The 19,399-nt window shown below is 36.2% G+C and overlaps 1 protein-coding gene across 1 annotated transcript in view; it reads right to left on the reverse strand.

The window, feature by feature from the left end:
• Nucleotides 1-5,061: 5,061 nt before the first annotated feature.
• The window catches only part of ROBO1 (roundabout guidance receptor 1), a 374,240-nt gene continuing 359,902 nt past the window's right edge, over nt 5,062-19,399 (reverse strand). Inside the window, exons 27-29 of the mRNA XM_079154970.1 lie at nt 13,902-14,210; nt 8,194-8,390; nt 5,062-6,738 (exon numbers count right to left, since the gene is read on the reverse strand). Of these exons, the coding sequence (XP_079011096.1) occupies nt 6,724-6,738; nt 8,194-8,390; nt 13,902-14,210 (521 nt within the window). The 3' untranslated portion in view covers nt 5,062-6,723. The remainder of the gene's footprint in view (nt 6,739-8,193; nt 8,391-13,901; nt 14,211-19,399) is intronic.

The raw sequence follows: 19,399 nt of genomic DNA on the forward strand, positions 1-19,399 counted from the left end.
TTTAGAATGGAATGTGTATTAATGTTTATTAACTTGGTTCTCATTTCTGAGGAGCTGTTTTAAAATTCTGAAAAAACATTATAGTTGAAGTAAGATATATGTACAATACTCTATTTTCATCCCCCTAATGTGAATTTCAGCAAATTTCATAGTCTTTCAAACTCTTGGTTTCCTTGTCAAAGGAGGCTCACACCAATTTTGGCCAAAATTCAACCTGACTCTGTTGAAATCCTAGCAGGTACATAATAGTGACTTATTTTTTCAGTTATCCATTTATTCATAATTTATTTCTTATGGTATGCCCCACACTAGCTTTCCGGAATGTTTCCTTCCCAAGTCCTTACTGACATGTTGTATAATTTTGTCTTGTAAGTTCAAAAACAAAACTTCTATAAGGCATCATTAACTTTACCATAGCCTCTTCACCAAAATCACAGACACACACACATGAACACTCATTCTCACATACTCAAGGAAGAGGCATTTTAGAAATGATGGATGAGTGTCCTCTACAGAGAACAGGTAGATAATGTGCTGAATATATACGATCTAATCTTTCTTATTGTGGAAAACACTAAGTAGAGTATTAAAGAGGCATTTCACATAAAACTCAGGTTTATATTAGACTGGTTTAAAACCTTGTGGCTTCCCTATGTTCAGAGTTGTTCTAGCCTGGCAGCCAGGGAAAATTGTTCTATAGTGCTCCTATCTATAGGAACAATTTAAGTCATACCAGATCAGGTGACAGTGCTACTCTGCCAGCATAACCCAACTCAATCTTATAAAAAATAAATACGACAGCCAGCATGAGCAATCCACTAACAAAGCCACCTTCCTGGAACCAGGGGATCAGCTACCGGGTCCCAGGAAGACTCCTTAGGCTCTAATTCTGAAACTCCCAAGTAACTCCAGGGCCACATTGGTCCCTATGTAGGCTCTGGAACCCAGTTCTGAAGACACTGCCTACCCTGACCAGTCGAATGCAACAGAGGAGGACTTACGTTTGACTTCTTTGGAGCCAAACAAGGCTCTCCAAAGTGTAGAAGACCCCCTGAGGTACAGGTCAGAGAAAGTTGTCTCCACTTGTCCAGGTTACTTTTGTTCATTTCTGAAGCTGAGCAGGTTATAGAAGTCATTTGACCCGGAAGCACTGAAAGTTCTGTTTTACTCAATTAAAACCCAAAAGAAAGAATGTCTAATAACACAAAGATTAATTTACATGGAGAGTTGGTAATTATGCCAAAGACCTGAATATTTTTACGAGTACCTGTCTTAGTCTTTTCAACTTGTTGTAACAGATGATCATAGATGAAGTGGCTTGGTAAACAACAAATCTAACAATTCTAGAGGCTGAACATTCAAGATCAAGGTGGAATTCCATTAGGTCTTGGTGAGGGTAGTCTTCTCAGTTACCAGACCACTGATTTCTACTGTATCATGGCAGAAAGAAGAAAGAGATATTTCTCCAGGGTCCCTTTTATAACGGCACTAATCCCATTCATGAGGGTTTCACCCTCATAACCTAATCAGTTCCCAAGGGCCCCAGTTCTTAACGCCATCACATTGGGGGTTAGTAAGTAGTTCAACATTTGGAGGACAAACATTAAATCTGCATGAGTACCCAATTCATGCAAATTTTATGAGCACAATTTAAAGGAATAAACTCGTAAAAATGTTACATTTCATTAAATTTAATACTCCATTAAATTAACAGGTTTGTTTTATGTGTTTCTGTGAAAACGCTAGCAACTTTTGTCATGATATGGTGCCTCCATGATAGTTCTATACAATAAATGAATTGGTTACACCATCCTCAACGATGCTTGGTATTTCTTTCATTACTCTGAGGAATTTGGTAATTTTGCCTGCCTTCATTCACTCTGTGTGTGTGTGTGGGGGGGGGGACACGCACATGTGTTAAAAGGTAAAAGGTAGTACTTTAACCATTGTGAACACTTATTTTTCCTAGGTACAGTAAAGCTTGTTTCTTTACCAGAAAATGGAAAATTGTAGCTATTTTTCTAAGAACCCTCTTTGTGTCTCATAGCCTTTATTTTGTTGTATTGCAATGCTGATACTGTAAACATTTTTAGAAGACTAAATGGCAGTTCAAAAATTCAACACTTACACTACCAACAACTGATAATTTGTCAGAACTCCACCAATGTAGAAAAAATTTGAATACTGTGACTTAATTTCATGTATGGGCATTAAAGAAAGAGTATTTACCTTAAATTTGGATCACGGGAAGTTGAATGCTTGATTTTTGATACCATGCTAAAACATTTTTCAACAATCCTGTTCAAAGAAGTCACCACTGGGGGCTCACAGTGGCTCTCATTTCTCTTCGAGCTGACTCACCTCCTCTTGGCATCTTCCCAGCTCATATGCCTGCCAGAGGCCTGCCTTCTTTCTGCTTCCGCTTTTCTGCTCATACTCGGTCTGCTCACTAGTGCTTGGAAGTTAAGTCCCCCACCCCACCAGCAACCTGCAACCAATAAAGAACAGGAACAAAATAATAATGATCCAGGTTCCTGTGCAAAGTTCTGGGAGTCATGCTGCATGCATCTTGGAAGAGTCAGTGAAGCCTCCCAGTAGAGGTACTTTCAAGGACTTAAATGGATTTTTTCCTTCTTTTATTCACCTCTCACTTCTACTTCCTGAGATTATATCCCAAATATACTCTTCACATCCAAGGCTCTATTTTTCTCAGGCTCTGTTTCTGGAGAAACATGGACTAGAGTAAATCATTCTTAATCTTCTGGGTGAATGTAAATCCTCCCAGGTTTTTTTTGGATTAATAATTTGCAAATAATCAATGTGAGAACTTCACATAGCCCTGAGGGTAGTGGTCATTTAGCCTAAAGGAAAGAAAGCTATTAGGATTCTCTAGCTCAGTAGAAATAGTAATATCATGCCTGTATTGTCCTAAAGAAAGTTAGCTAAGCAATCATATGTAAGTTCCTTCTGCAGGAAGGAACTCTTCCTTGCTCACTCTTCGACTGCTCTTGTCTTCCTGCAGTTTTCCTTATTAATGAGACAAATAAAAGTTTGACACGTGTTCACTATCTATTTTTGTGAGACTTTTTTTTTTTTTTTTTTTTTTAGTGGCAAGCAGCGAAAACTACATCATGAATGTTACCTGGCTGAAGTGACTGTTTAAGATACTACAGCTGTAAGATGTGTTCCAGTTTCAAACAGACAGCAATGATTTGTTAGGTTAGTGGCTTCAAACTAATTTGAATGTAAATGGGATTATCTTCAAAATGCAAATGATTAGGTCAGTGTCTTCCAAACTGCAGAAGTAGCTCTCATCCTCTTCTTCAATCTGCACACTACCCAAATGAGGCAAGCAGTTCAGGAGGCATATGGGTACTTTGAAAACTTGCTGCACTCAACCTACTTCAAAAGACTCAGAAGTATCCAGGGAGGGTCAAAAGATAAGGAAATCAAGGCTAGAAATCAGAGGCTGTATAGTAAGGGTTGGACACATGGAGACCACCAGAAATTTTGACACCAGGATACCCCAAGCCCCCTGCCTCCTCGTGCTTTCTATACAGAGTCCACCTCTGGGATGTAGATGCCATCCTGTGATGATGGAAATTAAAAAGAAAAAAACCCAGACTATATCTGAAATGAAAGCAAGCCAGATATGATCCAATTCTCCTGGAACTAAGATTGTATTTTCTGCCCGTAGGCAGAACAGCAGCCCAATATAAACACTAAATCTATTTATGGAGAACTTAAGTGACATGTTTGCACCCCTGAATTGTGCAAAGCGTGCTGAAAACATTATACCACCACCCCTTGTATGACCCTTGAATTCAGAAGCAAACAGACAAACAATCGCACCAAGAATTTATTCCACAATAAGGTATTTCACAGTGAAGTTTACTTACCGGAAATGGAACCACCCTCATCCTTATACCACAGTTATTCTTTTACTTTCATGCAAATATTTAAGACCAAACTATGTATGAAATTGGGGTTGCATGTGTAATGAAGTCCATAAATATAACAATATCTTGTATTGATTTTGAAGTTTACAAAGTCCATACCATATACAGTAACTCACTAAATCATGACAGTAGCTCCGTGAGGTAGGTATTATTGAATTTACAGGTGAGTACCTGAGACTTAGAGGGTAAGTAACATGTCCAAGGAAACAGTCATGACAAAACCGGGACTCAAACTCAGGGTCTTGATCCACATAATCTGCATGGGTATTGCATACTATAAAAAAAGAGAGAGACTTAACTTTTTTATAGTCCACCCGTCAAGGTAAAGAAAAATTAGGTCATTAAATATGCCCCTTCATTTTGTCCTTCAAAGAGTTTGGAAACTGACTTGACCTGTGGACCTGTTCATCTATAAGTGGATGCTGGTGATTTCTTAATTTTCATATATTTAAATTTCAAATTATACTGTTTTTTCAGTTTTTTCCTGATTTTCAAATTCTGATACACTAAATATTTAGGTAGGAGAACAATATATATGTCATAGCAAAAGAACCTTCAACAGTTTCTTTTGCTCTTATCATTTCCAAGACATGATACCCATCTCGTCCATCCAAAGCTGAATGCTTAAAAAATGCTGACTTTAATGAATCATAATGTGCAACCTGGTATATGGTTTCTTAAAGTGTCACATGACAAGAAAAAAGATAGTTACTTATAAGCAATTTGGGTTTTTCTGGTTGACAGACATAGGCGATTCAAACTTTACAAATCAGGTTTATCATAGTTAAATTCTGATTATTTTAGAAATGGGCTTACTGAAATTCAGATGCACATACATAAACAAATACAGCAAACCCTTAATAGTTACTCTCTGACCAAATAGTTAACTTCAAGCTCGGATTCATCTTACATCTTTCATTTCAGAAAGATGTAAATGGGAATTTTTCCTTAAAAGTAAAACCTGGATGTTCATAAAACTAATTGAGAATTTTTACTCTTTTGATAATACAGTGGTGAAATGTTCAGACAAAAAGACTTTGTGATTAAATGAAGTAAATTTGATCAGCACACAATGAAAAAAAATCAACACAAGAAAGAATGATGTATTTGAGAACATTTTTAATAAATAATGTGACAAAATTACTTTTCTGATTATTGGATTTTCAGTATGCAAAATTATGGCTAAAAATAAGAGGCTTCTTACATGAACATAATGAAAACATTAATCACATGGGTTGTTCCCTTAGTACTGCACACGCTTTCTATGAAACTTTCTCAAATTATCTAAGTGAGCACTTTTAGTTTTTGGTGAACACCAGCTATTGTTTGTGGTTCAGTTTTGTTTGGCTTTGTTTTTCCAGTGGGGTCAGGCCTGATACCTGTGTATGAATAAATGTACATTTTTTTCTTCAAATAGCACCAATTATAAAGTCAATGAAATTCATATAATGACAAAAGAAGATCATAAAAATCTACAGTCAGAGGGCATCATTTGGCAATTCAAAGCAGTAATGCCCTATTTGAGCTTATAAGGAAAGCTTGTAGGATTCTACATTGGCCACAACAAACTTAAACCATTTTTTTCTTTAAGTCCAGAAAAAGTCAGAACCATCTGGTTCATGGCCCACAATAAAGTATGCACGTTACTCCACCATCTGTCATCATTCAAATATTCCAAATACAAACATAGAGCATTAACAAAACAGGTTAAAAACGCTTCTCAACATTTTTTTTTCAATAAGACGAAAAAGGTTAATAGTTACAATGGTTTACAAATAAAGTTTAGTGATTGTGCTTTTAAAACCAAAAAAAAAAAAAAAAAAAAGATTAAAAACAGTGCATTACAAAAACAAAAATCAAATAAACTTCCTTAAGTGGCACTTCTGAAAGCTGAACTGACACTACCAGAAGAAATTTAGGCCAGCAAGATAGGATGTCCTTACTCAATTGGTCATTAAAAACATCCACTTGTTTGTAATACGCATTTATAATTGCTTCTTGATTGAAAAATAGAACAATGTTTTTGCTAGGCTTCCTTATGACAATGACTAGACAACCAGAGATCCAACTGGCTTAGCCCTACTTATCCAAAAGTACATTTCCAATAAGAATATACTTCAATGATTGAAATGAAGACAAAATAAAGTACCACCAGGGGTTGCAAAGAGTATATATTTACAATGTTTCTACCCCATTCAAATTGTTTGTTGTTCTGCATTTGATATAATTTTAGTTTCTCCCAACAAAGGGTGGTATGAAAGACTGATTTTAAAATCATGTTAAAATGAAGTATGCTTTGATTTGCATTAGCAGTTGGTTATAGAAAGATTATACTTTGAGAGCCCTTGGCATGAGGTTGATTAATCAAGTTTGTATCTTTGATCAATATTTTGCTATAAACTGGCTTGGTATATAAGCAGTGCAATGCCATATCTCAGGGGCAAAATGCAAAAGAACTGTTCAGTTCTTTCTTGAGGCTGATGACTGAAGCAAGAAGTTGATACTACTTCCCGTGCTGGAAGTCAAGAGAAAGGGTTCCAACAGCAAGGGGAAGACGAAGGTTCTTCCTAGGGTTAGGGATCAAAGAGCAACATTAAAAACCCAATAAATTGTTTTAAAATGGTACCCCAATACGAGGAATAAAAACGACAATTTGTACATTCTGATTGCACTGAACATTTTATCTGGCGTCATGTGTCATCAGACTTGAGGCATCTTGACTGATAATTTTCACATTAGATGGCATGAGCCTCTCTGGTTGTCTTCAGCTTTCAGTTTCCTGTAAGACAGGCAGTATTGTTAAACTTGAAGATAAATCACAAGAGTATTGACTCATCTTGATTTATATGCATTTATTCTTACGGTCTAATAGAGTTTTTTTTTTTTTCACTCATTGACTGGCATAAGTTGGAAAGTGTTCATGACAAACTAATTCATTCGTCAACTTTAGTTAGACTTGATGGCAAATCCAACAGTTCTCTAACAAGCACCAAACTGTTTTGTGCAGCACCTCGTTGTTGTGGGTGGAGCTCAGGGATCCGAGAGAGAAGGAACGTGCTGAGTTTTCTATTCCCCTCAGTCCCAACTCAACATTGTAATCTGCCTTTATTGGCTTTAAATATTGGAATTAACTATAATGACTTTTCATCCCCCAAGAGGGTTCTCCTACTTAAAACAAAAAGGAAATTTGAAAAACAACCTTTCTAAAGCATTTGCAGCAAGAAAGTCTATTTTTCCAAACTTTGAAATCAAAATACATTTAGCTTTATATAACATTCAATTAGACATAATTAGTTTTAATTTTTCATCTTTTATTAGAAGTTATTTAACACTCACCATCTATTTGAGGCTAAATACATTTGTAATGAGAAATTTATCCTTTACTGATTTTTTATTGAATGAGAAAACAATAATTTTTAAAAGGGAGGGAATTTTATAATACGACATGACTTGCAACTCTATCTTGCATCATTATTTACAGATTCCAATAAGGAAACTTGAATTAAGAAGCGTTCCCCTTTTGGGAAGGTCAGTATCACAGACCAGCTTCACATTTTTAAAAGAGTGAAGGTGAAAGATGTGTGCTCAAATCAGCTCAATTAATCCTGGTGATCACTAGAGTGACAGGTGACATAAGCTGTACACCCTCATATCATAAAACTGTCACCTCACTAAGTTTTCATAAACACTAGGAATCACAGTATATCTAGATCAACAGTTCTTATTTTCTAACACTATATTTGCCATATATATTTCTTATCTGAAAATATGCAAATAAATATGAACCTCAGTATCTGCAAAGAAACCACGATTGACATTTAAAATTATAAAATACGTTTCAAGAAAATCCTTATATTCTCTGAATGTCCATTTCTGATATCACAGATATCAGGGTATAGAAAAGTGTGTGACAAAACAGTAATATTTCTGGCGGGGCAGGGTGATGCATGCCTGTTACCCCAGCAGTTCGGGAGGTTGAGGCAGGAGGATCTCAAGTTCAAAGCCAGCCTCAGCAAAAGAGAGGTGCTAATCAACTCAGTGAGGCCCTGTCTCTAAATAAAATACAAAATAGAGCTGGGGATGTGGTTCCCTGGTTGAGTGCCCATGAGTTCGATCCCTGGTGCCCACCCCCCAAAATAGTAATATTTCTGTACACTGATGGATATTCCTAACTTCGAGGTTGACACAATAACTGTGGTCTAATATAGAAAAACTTGGGAGCAAAATTAGATACCTCTAATTCTTCATTATTATCTTCTCCTCTTTCATATCCTCCAAGTACTTGCATTTCTGCAATATTTCTTCGACCTACATTTGCTTGTTCTCTTTGTCTGCTTCCTGATCCTCTTGATGACATTGAGCTTGAGGAACTGGGATCTCTGGGATTATTCGACGTTGGAAAAGTAGGTCTACAGTAAGGTAGAATGTCCTCTGTGTAACAGAATATAATAAATGCATGTGAACACCACTGTGCACTTTCACTGTATAAAGCATCCCTCCTGTCTCTGTAATTCTGAGTGGGGAAGCATCAGTGATTCTGAAGAATAAATAAGGGCACTATAGAAGCATAATGAATAATTCACACTGGCTTTTGGAAATGAAAATAGCAAGCCTTGTTTTCCTAGTAGTGATTGGAGATTTGGATTGACTCTACTCCTAAGCTTGTATACATATCAAACTCTCTTGGGACTAATAACACTAAAGGAAGTAAACCAAACCTGGACTCAGACTTGGTTTCCAATTCTATGTCATTCACCATGGGATCTCCGATTATTTTAGGCTTTAGTTTCCATCTTTCCAAAAAAATGATAATAGAATCTGCACTTAGAAAAGTTTCTAGTGTTGATATGAAAACAAGATGAGACAGTAAAATATCCACGTAAGCTACAAAGTGTTCTTAAAGGGAATCAGCAGAAGTGAAACCCAATCTTCTAGAACTACCCAATCAGAGCCAAACCTGGGTTCATTCCCCAGCCAGGGATGTAGCCACCCCCACTTCAGCAGTGTGTCTGCACTATGGAACTCTGAACTGCAAGCCTGCCATTGTTGCTGACTTTAAAATGAAAGTCACTCTAGTTAATTTCTAGTACCTGAATTTCTATCTCTAGACTATTTAAAATATTCTGCCACTTTTATTGAAGATGCACCATTCAGATGCTCCTATTTCTCTACATCTTGTTCACTCTACCTTCTTGGCATGAAATTCATCAAAACCAATCTCTTCTACATGTTTTCCCCCCACCCCAAAATGCTTCCTCCCCTGCCATCCACATTGTATGAAGACATACAATGTCTTCCCCTGACATGCCCACTGATATTCTCCTTAATGGAGGGTCATGTAGGAGGAAGACTTGATGCTGGTTCACCAACAGCACTTCTAAATGATCATTCCTCTAGCCTCACACGAAAACCTTCTCCTCCTCTAAGTCTGAGCTATCTACCATTTTATCCTGTCCACACATGGGACTCATGGGGGTGTCCCAGTCCATGAGAATGACTCTTCAGGAAACCTTTCTTCACAGGACTTGGTCTCCTATGGCCTTCACCCTCTGTCCCTGCTTCATAAATCTTTTTCTTTCTATTGATTTCAGTTTTATCAAGCTATAAAACATTAAAAACCTCTTTTGCTAAAAACTTTGTTTTAACCTCTTTTCTACAGGAATCAATACCTTCTTTCTCTCTTCACTGCTCAGATGAGCTTCTTGAACAGTAATTTTGATTCAGCATTGGTAGTCACAATTCCCATTCTCTCTGCCTCTGTTGAAATCTATTCATGCCCACATTAGTACTGTAAAATTCAAAAAATGGATAATGCTAACCAAGTTAAGTCCTTAATCTCTGGATTTTCACTGCCCTTCATCAATTTAAATGTTTCTATTCTCCTAGTTCCAGTACTCCTTCCTCCCCTACCAATCTTCTGGGAAATTTTTTTGATTTTAGGAAGTGCCTCTTGCATGCCAGCACCCAAGAGTTTTCTCCTGTCATCCTGTGCCATTTATTCACATAATGCACTGTCTCTCCCATTCATCCTGGGTGATTTCTCTCACTCTTATAGACTAACTTTTTCCAGAATATAATTGCCATGAGGACAGGTACTTCTGTAAGCTTCATATATTGATATAGTCCCAGTTTGACACACAACAGGTCATCAATAAATAGTTTTGAGTGAATGAATGAGTGGCTTTAACTGCTATTTTCATCATGAGGAAACATTCATTTACATTTTCAACTCCCAAACTATGTCCTGAATGTTTGGTGCCTACAGTCAGCCTAACTGAACACCTCCTCAAACTCAGCATGGAAAACAATGATCTCATCATGTCCATCCCCCTGAGCCTTCTTCCCCCTCTGTATTCTCTAGTACAACTACCGGTATCACTAATCATTAGGATAGGCAAGATAAAAAATGAATATCTGAGATTTGTTCTGCCCTTTCAAAAGCCTTCCTGTGTGTCTTAAATGTACTTTCTCCATATATTTAAACATAACGACAAGTAAGGTTGATTTCTACTCTAAGAGTTCTTGAACTTTCCTAGTAGTCCATCCATGCTCCTATATCCTGGTTTAAATTCTCTGCATCTCTTGTCTGGGAGTTGTACACATCTTCTAACACATCTCTGCTTCTTCAGCTCTTACCATATAAACCATCTTCTCTCAGCATCCATCCTCTTACATGATCTATGGGCTCCCATGATTCAAGCTTCTTCACCTCAAGAGCTTCATCTTTGCTTTTAATTGCTTAGTAGAACTGAATTTCCTACAATGTTTCCAATGGACCATTCAGTTTTTCATTCTGAGTTTTCCACATGAACAATCCACTTTCCTAGCCTGGCTAAATTCTACCCATCCTTAAATGTTTAGTTTACATGTCAGTTCTTTTCTAACATTCCATCTCCCACAACAGTGGGCTAATTGTCCCTGTCTCAGACTTTGAAGTGCCTTCATACCATGAAAGGTCTACTGAATATAAAATAAAAATATTCGTTTGGCTGAGACTTTAGGGCTGTATGGAGGCTCAGTGGTGGCCCTCGGGAGGCTGCAGATATTTAAAAATTAAATAAAAATATCTGTGAATTTATAGATTATCTGTCTCTCTCTTTCTGACTTCAGCTCCTTAGGGTCAAGGTTCATGCTTACACAAATCTCAGGACTTAGTACAATAATTAATAGCACAGTGGGCATTTGATAGATGCAGAAATAAATTGAACCAATAGAGGTAAATGCCAGCAAAAAGATCAGATGTTCAAGTCTAAAGACCACTCTTCTTAATTAAAAACCACCATACATTACACATGTAAATCAGTGTGCCTCTTTCATTATAAATAATGTAAATTGAATTATGAAGGTGAAAATTACAGCAAGCATAGAAATGATAATTTAATGACATATACAGAAGGCTATGGTTAAAAAAAAAATCTGAGAAGCAGGATACTCAATACTTTCCATGAAACAGGAAGAATTCCTTGTTTCAAGATTAATGGTTCTAGTCTTAGCTCACTGGTTAGAAATGATTTTATATCATTAAGGTGACTTATTAAATTTTTGAAGATCAATGTTTAAAATGTTCTTTCTTTGTTCTGATTTTGCGACACTAAGATCTTCCCTGGTTTGTAAAGTTTTCTCCTGAGGAATTCTACCTACTTTTGAGAGAGATTGCTCTGAGAAGGAAATTGGTCTATGCTTTCTGGCAAGAATAAAATTCATAATTTACATTGTGACTGTCTGTGGATGAAACAGTACTTGGAGCATAGTCAATATGAGCCAAAAGTTCAGGTCCAGATCAACTCTGACTTAATTGATTTAAAAATAAGCAAGCATATTTCTTAAACTTTGGGTTGTAGCAATGTCTCCAGGGGTTTGTGGTCCCAGAGTGGAGGTGACTGAAGAGCACAGCAGAACTCGGCATCTCACTGCTGAGTGCACAGCAGCTGAGTCCAGGCTTCAGTCTCTGAACAAAGCCATACTGCCCTCCATGTTGAGGGGAAGTTTTCTACTGCCCAGATGCCCACAGTGAACTGAGCAACAGACTGACTCAGATCTTACCACAACATAATCTCTATAGGAAAGTGTCCTCAACTTTCCGAAGTTCACTCCCCTCACTCTTTCCTGACTCCTCCATCAAGTGACATTTTTCCTTGAATCTCTTCCTCTTAAGTGGGTTCTTCTCCTTAGCTTATAAACTGTATGTTCAAATTCCCTCGACCTCAAACATTTCCACCAATTTGACTTTTCTGCCAACCCTATTGTAGCACTTCCTCCTCTTCAACCCAATCTTCTGAACAGAGGTTTTGCTCAGTACCTTCCTTTCCAAATTTCCATTCACTTTTCAATCCTCTGAAGTCTGGCTGCTATTTTGACCACTACACTGAAGATTTTTGTTTGTTTTAGTACTACTACTACTCATGGATGATGTATTACAAAAATCCTTTGCACTTCCCTTATTTTGTTTTTTTTTTTTCCGTGGGGGGAAGCAATGTTGAGGGTCAACTCAAAACCTCTCATACATGCTAGCAAGCACTCTGCCTCTGAGTCATAACCCAGCACTAGCACACTATGTTCAATACCCTGGATATCTTGATAATTAATAATCTGCAGGTGGGACAAACTCAGTTTCCTTTATAGAACATGGATTCCCTGCCTACTCTCTAATTATAATCTTCCTTGGCTGGTGGTGACACCTTGGGACATCTCACTAGAGCCTATTTTACTCTTCTCTTCCTCCCTCCACATTCATTGACCTCCCCTAAATTGATTAAAAACAAAGTAAGCAGAAGGCTACAAGTTAGTCTTGAGTTTTTTTCTCCCAGAGAACTGATTGCTAAACATTTACCAGCATATCACTGCTGATATTTAGCTTTTATAAATCACAGTGATCACTTCTGTGTCCTTGGTTCTGAAATCCACTCTACCCGCATTTCTCCTGATCTTTAAAACCAGTCCTCTACATTTTATTGATTTTCTTTCTATTTATGCTCTTGTCAACATCTTAATTCAAGACTAAAATTATTTTCCCCATGAAATTTATTTTTTTTCTTTCTTTTTTCTATATTAATTAATAGAATTGTGTTCCACAAAGCCAGACGTGGCCACCTAATCAACATTTGGATAATTGTCTTTTACTAGATTACTTCAATTTACATTCTGACATCTGATGAGTCATCAAGTCCTATTGGGCCCATCTCTGAAATGCAGATGTAGGCTGTTTTCTCCTTTTCATTCACTCCATTTTAATTTGCTGCTTTCACATTTTATGCCTGCATTATCACTGCAATAGTCTACCTGATTCCAGTCTCTTTCTGTGCCATACGGTGCCAACAGTGATTTTTCTAAATCACAAATCTCATTATGTTATTTCTCACTCAAAATTCCTTATTGGCTCACCACTGCCTACATCATAAGTTCCAAACTCTCTTGAAGATTATCCTTGGCCTTTGTAATCTGATTAACCTTTCTAGTTATACCTTTTCCCATTTATCCTCTGGCTCTAAGCAACCTATTCTTCAACCAAACTCAAACCATTACAGATCAAACATTCCTTTTCACAATTTCATGAGTTTTTTTTTTTTTTTTTTTAACCTATTTTCTTTCCTTATATCCTTTTCTCCCTGTTTAGCCTGTTGAAATAATTCTTTATATTTCAAGGAGAAAATAATTTCCATCTTGAATTAAGATGCTGACAAGAGCATAGATATAAAGAAAATCAATAAGAATGTAGAGGACCTGGTTTTAAAGATCAGGAGAAACGTTGTGGGTAGAGTGGATTTTAGAACCAGGGACACAGAGGTGATGACTGTGTTATTTACAAAAGCCAGGGTACGTGCCTGGCTCCATGATAACAGAGCAAACTTCTTGATCTTACCTCTCTTCATACAGCCCTAGGTAGCCTGTGTGCCTTGCAAACACATGTTCATCTGTGTTTTCTGTGCATGAGTAAATCAGTACCTTGGATGAGATGAGTCTTTGCTGGTGGAAGGTCTCGTTTTGCGGCCTTGTTTCCTCGTCCTTTCCCATCATTTTGCTGTTCCTGTGCTTCTCTGGGATCACCTGGATTTATTCGCAGGTCAGCAACCTGTCTTCCGTCCAATACTTCTCTCCCCTTGTAACTGCCTCCTTTTCGATCTGATGATCTGTCTGTTCTGGATTCTGCAGAAGGGAGTTTGGGCACCATTACAGGTCGTACCTCCAGCTGTGCCTTGGATTGGACAGTGGGTGATTTTATAGCAGGTGGTGGCACTGGAGGCGGTGGAAGATCTAAAAAGAAATATTTAAAATACTTTAAGAGTTTGTCACTTAGAAAATAATCAAATATTGGAGTCACATTCGACTGTGGGATACTGTATCTTAAAAGAAACAACTGAGAGACATCCAGTAAATAAGACAACTGCCAAATTCAGTGTTCTCTTGTTGTCTCTAGCAAGAGACTACTGAATGATAGAGTTGGGGACATAGAGATTATCTTCTGGGACAGATAGTACTGAGCATAGGTACTACAATTTCCCCCACTCCAATTATGGCAGTGCTTCCTACTTGATTTCAGCATAATGTTGGTGATCCCAAATACATGCCCTCACACCCTCAGATAACCACACCAGACTGAGAGAGCTTGGCATTTCAGTTGAGACTTAACTAGTCATTCTCAAATCCAGCCTCAAATTTTGTAGGCAAGGAAGCTCCAGATAGTCTTAAAGCTATTTTCCAATCTCAAAGCAGGATGTGATAGTACCAGGACTAGTGACCTTGTATTCTAAATTTCTGGTTTAATGTACTTTATGCTTCTTCATTCAATCATATACTTAAAATCTCACATTCATTGATGAACTCTCTCCACTTTATATGTATCTGTGAGTTTTAAGCCACTAATATAAATATAGTTTAACTTCTTCATATACATGTTTCATATATATATAAATATATACATGTATATTTATAGTCATATTTAAATAATACATTATAGATAATAAATTGATTTAATTTCTTATATTGTAGACATATAAAAGGATAAAAGTAGGCATAAAATTTGATAACTAGGTAATTTTTATTTTCCTTAAACAGTACACTCTTCTAAAATGAACCATATACATACTCCAGGGAGGAAAGATATATATGTTTTAATAGTAGTTGTTAAGTTAGGAGAAAAATATGAACGGTTTCTGGGATTAGATTGGGCTATGGGATGGAGGATGGATTAAATTTAGAAAAAGCTTCACTTTGGGAGGCCATGAGGTTATTATGAGAGCTCACATAAGTAATGACAGGAGATGGAACAATGTCAGTGGTTGTTCAAGTGGAGAGCATTTTGAGAGACTAAGGAAGGAAAATCAATATCACTTAATGATCAATGGAATAGAGTGGGAGGGGGGAATGAAGAGAATATAAAATGACTTTTAGGACTTTGGCTGTAGTTGACTCTGTAGATGTGAAAAGCATCACTGAAGGGTTGGAATGAAGGAATAAGGAAGAAATGTTCGTGAAGAAAGAGTGTGAGCTCGGTTTTAGAAAAGTAAAGGGAGGAGCTTTAGAGATATCCAGATAGAGATGTAGAATAGGTAGCTGCATATAAAATGTGACGTTCAAGAGAAGTTAGAACCAGAGAAACGGAGATTTGGGAATTTACACATACTATATATAGTAGAATATAGTTATGTTTTCAGTCATGTCTTTAGAAGTGGCGATCTTTTCAAATTTGGAGAATGATGTCCACAATAAATAGCCTAAAAAGCATTCATAAAACATCTATTAAATATTTAGTATTGTAAGATCTTAAACAAAAATGTTCATTTATATGTTGAAAATTTTTAAACATTTAAGGATTTAAACTTAAAATTACAACATTTAGTACCTCCCCATCTTCATTTCAAATCCCCAATGTTGGGTAGAGTAATCAATCTGAATAATTCTCTATAGAACATTCCCCAATTATACACATAAAACAGGGCTGCCAAGTCATACAACTTAAAGAAGCAGCATTCACAGTCAAGGACCACCAAAAAAGGTCACACTTGGGATTATATACAGTGCTTATCTGATCATCCACAGGTGGCAAGCCTGATAGAAAGTACCATATACATGTGTTTATTCACATGAATTAGGTTATACTTTCTTTCATTTAACCATATAATCATATACATTTTCATATAAATACATATAACTTTTTTTGAGTTTTCATAATAATTTGTTCTATAAATATATTATTTATTTAGCAATTCCTTCAGAGAAATATGTAGGCTGTTTCCAATTATTTTATTTTTACTGACAATGGTCTACCAACTATCATTTACATGTACCAATATGAGAAACTCTTAAATATCAAAATTGTTACTATAATAGTAACAATTGAAGATTCTTACTATAATAGTATATTAAATGACCTAGAAAGCCTCAGTTTTAACCTAACAATTTATATTCTTATATTTAAAAACAATGAGTGAACCCTTTCTCTTGTCCTAAAAAATTTTGTAGGATTTTCTTAAACTAATTTTTCTTTTGATATTATAGGCTAAAGCTTAAAGCTTGAATTGACATTTTAGTACCAGCTACTTTACTTGAGAATCCATTATAAAAAGTGATCAAAGTTTTAATTACATTTTCTTGTTGTTGGCTTTCATGGGCTTAACATGTTCAATTGACCAATAGCCTCAACATATTAGTTAATATGGTGGCCAAAGTACAGCCAACAGCACTAATTTCCCTCTGATTTTAAAATCATAAGTATTCTTTCCTGCATCATGGATTTCCACTGTCACTAGTACATGAATTACTTCCTTTGTCCATTACTTCATTGGATTTTTCAAAAATACTACTTAAAAATAAATACTAGATGGATGTCCTCCCTCATCTGCTACATGCTGATCAAGTTAACAGAAAGAGTTAGAAATCAGACCATAATGAAGGGCCTAACGGCAAGAGACCCAAGGCAGAGTGGTTTTAAGTTCAGATTGAACCTGGAACTAAAAACAAGAGGAAGGGAAATCCTCATTCAGAGCACGCCAAGTCTGTGGACTCGTTTCTGCACTCTCCATTTGCTGCAAACATAAACCAGATTGTAAACTCAGGTTGTCAGGAAGCTGATGACTGCCAGCCACTTCCATCAAATCACAAGATATCTGTGTTTATCAGCTATCAAAGCTAATGATTACCACTAACATAAGATCATATGAAGTCTTGGGAGCACAGAAGTCTTAAGACAAAATCTATTAACACATGTTCCATTAGGTGCTGTTTGCAACACAGGTCAAAAAGAGAACTCCGTGATGATTTAAAGACTTCCTGTATATAATTGTCACTATGTTTAATTGACAATTAGAGAGGAATGCTAGCAGGTTCAATTTCTCATATAAACAGTTTGCCACATAAGTTATTTAGGTATTATAAAATGATTATGAAGTCAAACCAGGCATAATCACCATATAAGTGATTCTATTTCATGTAGGTGGAACAAATTTTTCACCTAATTCATGTCACAAGTAGCTCAAATTGGATTTAAGAACTAGGATTACGGACCTGTTTTAAGTGGGTGTGTGTGTGTATGTGTGTGTTTTCTTTCTTATATAAGAATATTCATTTCTTACACAAGACTCTTGAACAAATTATATGTCATGTACAGAAATATGTATAAGAACATGTGTATGCAGACAATTCTGCCAGCACAGCATTAACTCACTATAGAGATTCAGTAGTCTATTTACTTAACTGCTTAAAGTCCTAAGACCTTGTAATTAATGATAAATCAAGTCAAAATAACATCATTCCAAAGAGGGTGGTGAATTTATAATTTATGAAAAGTACAGCTAGAGAAAATAATGTAGATTTGGTTTTTAAATCAAGTATGTAAATGTATTGGAAAGGTTGAAAAGAGGGGGTGGGAAGAATCTATTAGAAGGTCCTAGAAATGCACTTGTGCTTGGCTTTAACTCCATAAGACTTCAGCTGATAAATATTCATATATTTTAATCCTATCCTCCATCTGGGTTAAACTTGAATGTGGCAAATATGAAATAAATAAATAATCAGATGCTGCCTGTCAGTCTGACTGTGGTGTGAAGACCGTTGCTTTGTATTCAACAGTCCCTGGATATTCATGAATCCTCCTATTTACCCACCAAATGAAGGGTGGCCATAATGCAGGCATTCTGGAGGGACTGGTAGAACCTTAGGGGACAGAGTGTGTCCCCCCCAAATTCATATCAAAAAATCCTAACTCCTAGTACCTTGGAGTGTGACTGTATTTGGAGTCTTTAGAGAAGTTATTAAGTTTAAGATGAATTCTCTGGAGTGAACTTTCATCAAACAGGACCAGTGACCTTCTAAGAAATGGTGATAAGGACACAGATACACACTGCTGGAAGACCATGTGAAGACACAGGAAGACGACCACCATCTTTAAGCCAGAGAGGTTTCCCAAGACACCAACTTGTTGTCAACTTCTTCGTGGCCTTCTAACCTCTAAGCTCAGGAAAGAAATGTCTGTTGTTTAAGTCACCTAATCTGTAGTAGTTTGTTATGGCAGTCCTAGCAACTAATATGGAGACAGACTGAGAAGAATCATTTGGAATTGCTCTCTCAGTTCAAACAAAAATACTCTTTATTCTTCTTTATTGAGTCTACAAAAATTTGAACCAAATTTACAAAGTAAACATGCTACAAATACAAAACTGATGTTTTTGCATGTTCTAGACAGTTTACATAAATCTATAGACAATAATCAAGCTCACCCATCAGTCTATGCATTGCATTCATAAAAAAGAAAAAAACAACAAACCTTCCAAGTCTTACTGACATGTTGAATTCACATTTTAACAATTGTCAGCTTTTTAAATTCATTCTCCTCCCTGCTTCTCCATTTAAATTATTATACAAATTTTGTCTGCTTTTGAGTACATTTCAGCAGGGGTGGGTAGCTCAGTGGTAGAGTCCCAGCTGAAGTGCTAGGTTCAATCTCCAGCACTACAGGGATACATGAATTTCTTTTATTGGGTGCATTAAGAAGTATCTGCATTTTTGTGGTTTAATTAATCGATGTACATGTTGAGATGTGTATAAGATATAGCTTTATTACTTTTTCTCCTACCCACCAGTAAACATTCTGAATTAAATTAAAAAATATTACTATAATAAGCATAAGTTAAAGAATAAAATGTTGAAGGGAAGTTAAATCTATAATTTAAAAACAGTTTTAGTTACTTCTTCATTTGATCTAATGTTGTTAAAGAAAATAATTATTAGCTTCATATCAAAGTATGCCCTATGATAATTTTGCATAATCATTTTTGTGAAATAAGCAATTAGAAATACAAATAATGTTTCAGATTAACTTTTTGACTTTACACATGTTTCAATATAGTTCTTTGGTATTCCTGAAATTAAATGAAAAAAAAAAAAAAAAAACTCTTGTGCTTCATCATTCAATTTAAGTTATTATTCAGGGATTAGTTAGAATTTAC

This window comes from Sciurus vulgaris (assembly GCF_902686455.1).
Source record: "Sciurus vulgaris genome assembly, chromosome: 10".
Classification (NCBI taxonomy): Eukaryota; Metazoa; Chordata; class Mammalia; order Rodentia; family Sciuridae; genus Sciurus; species Sciurus vulgaris.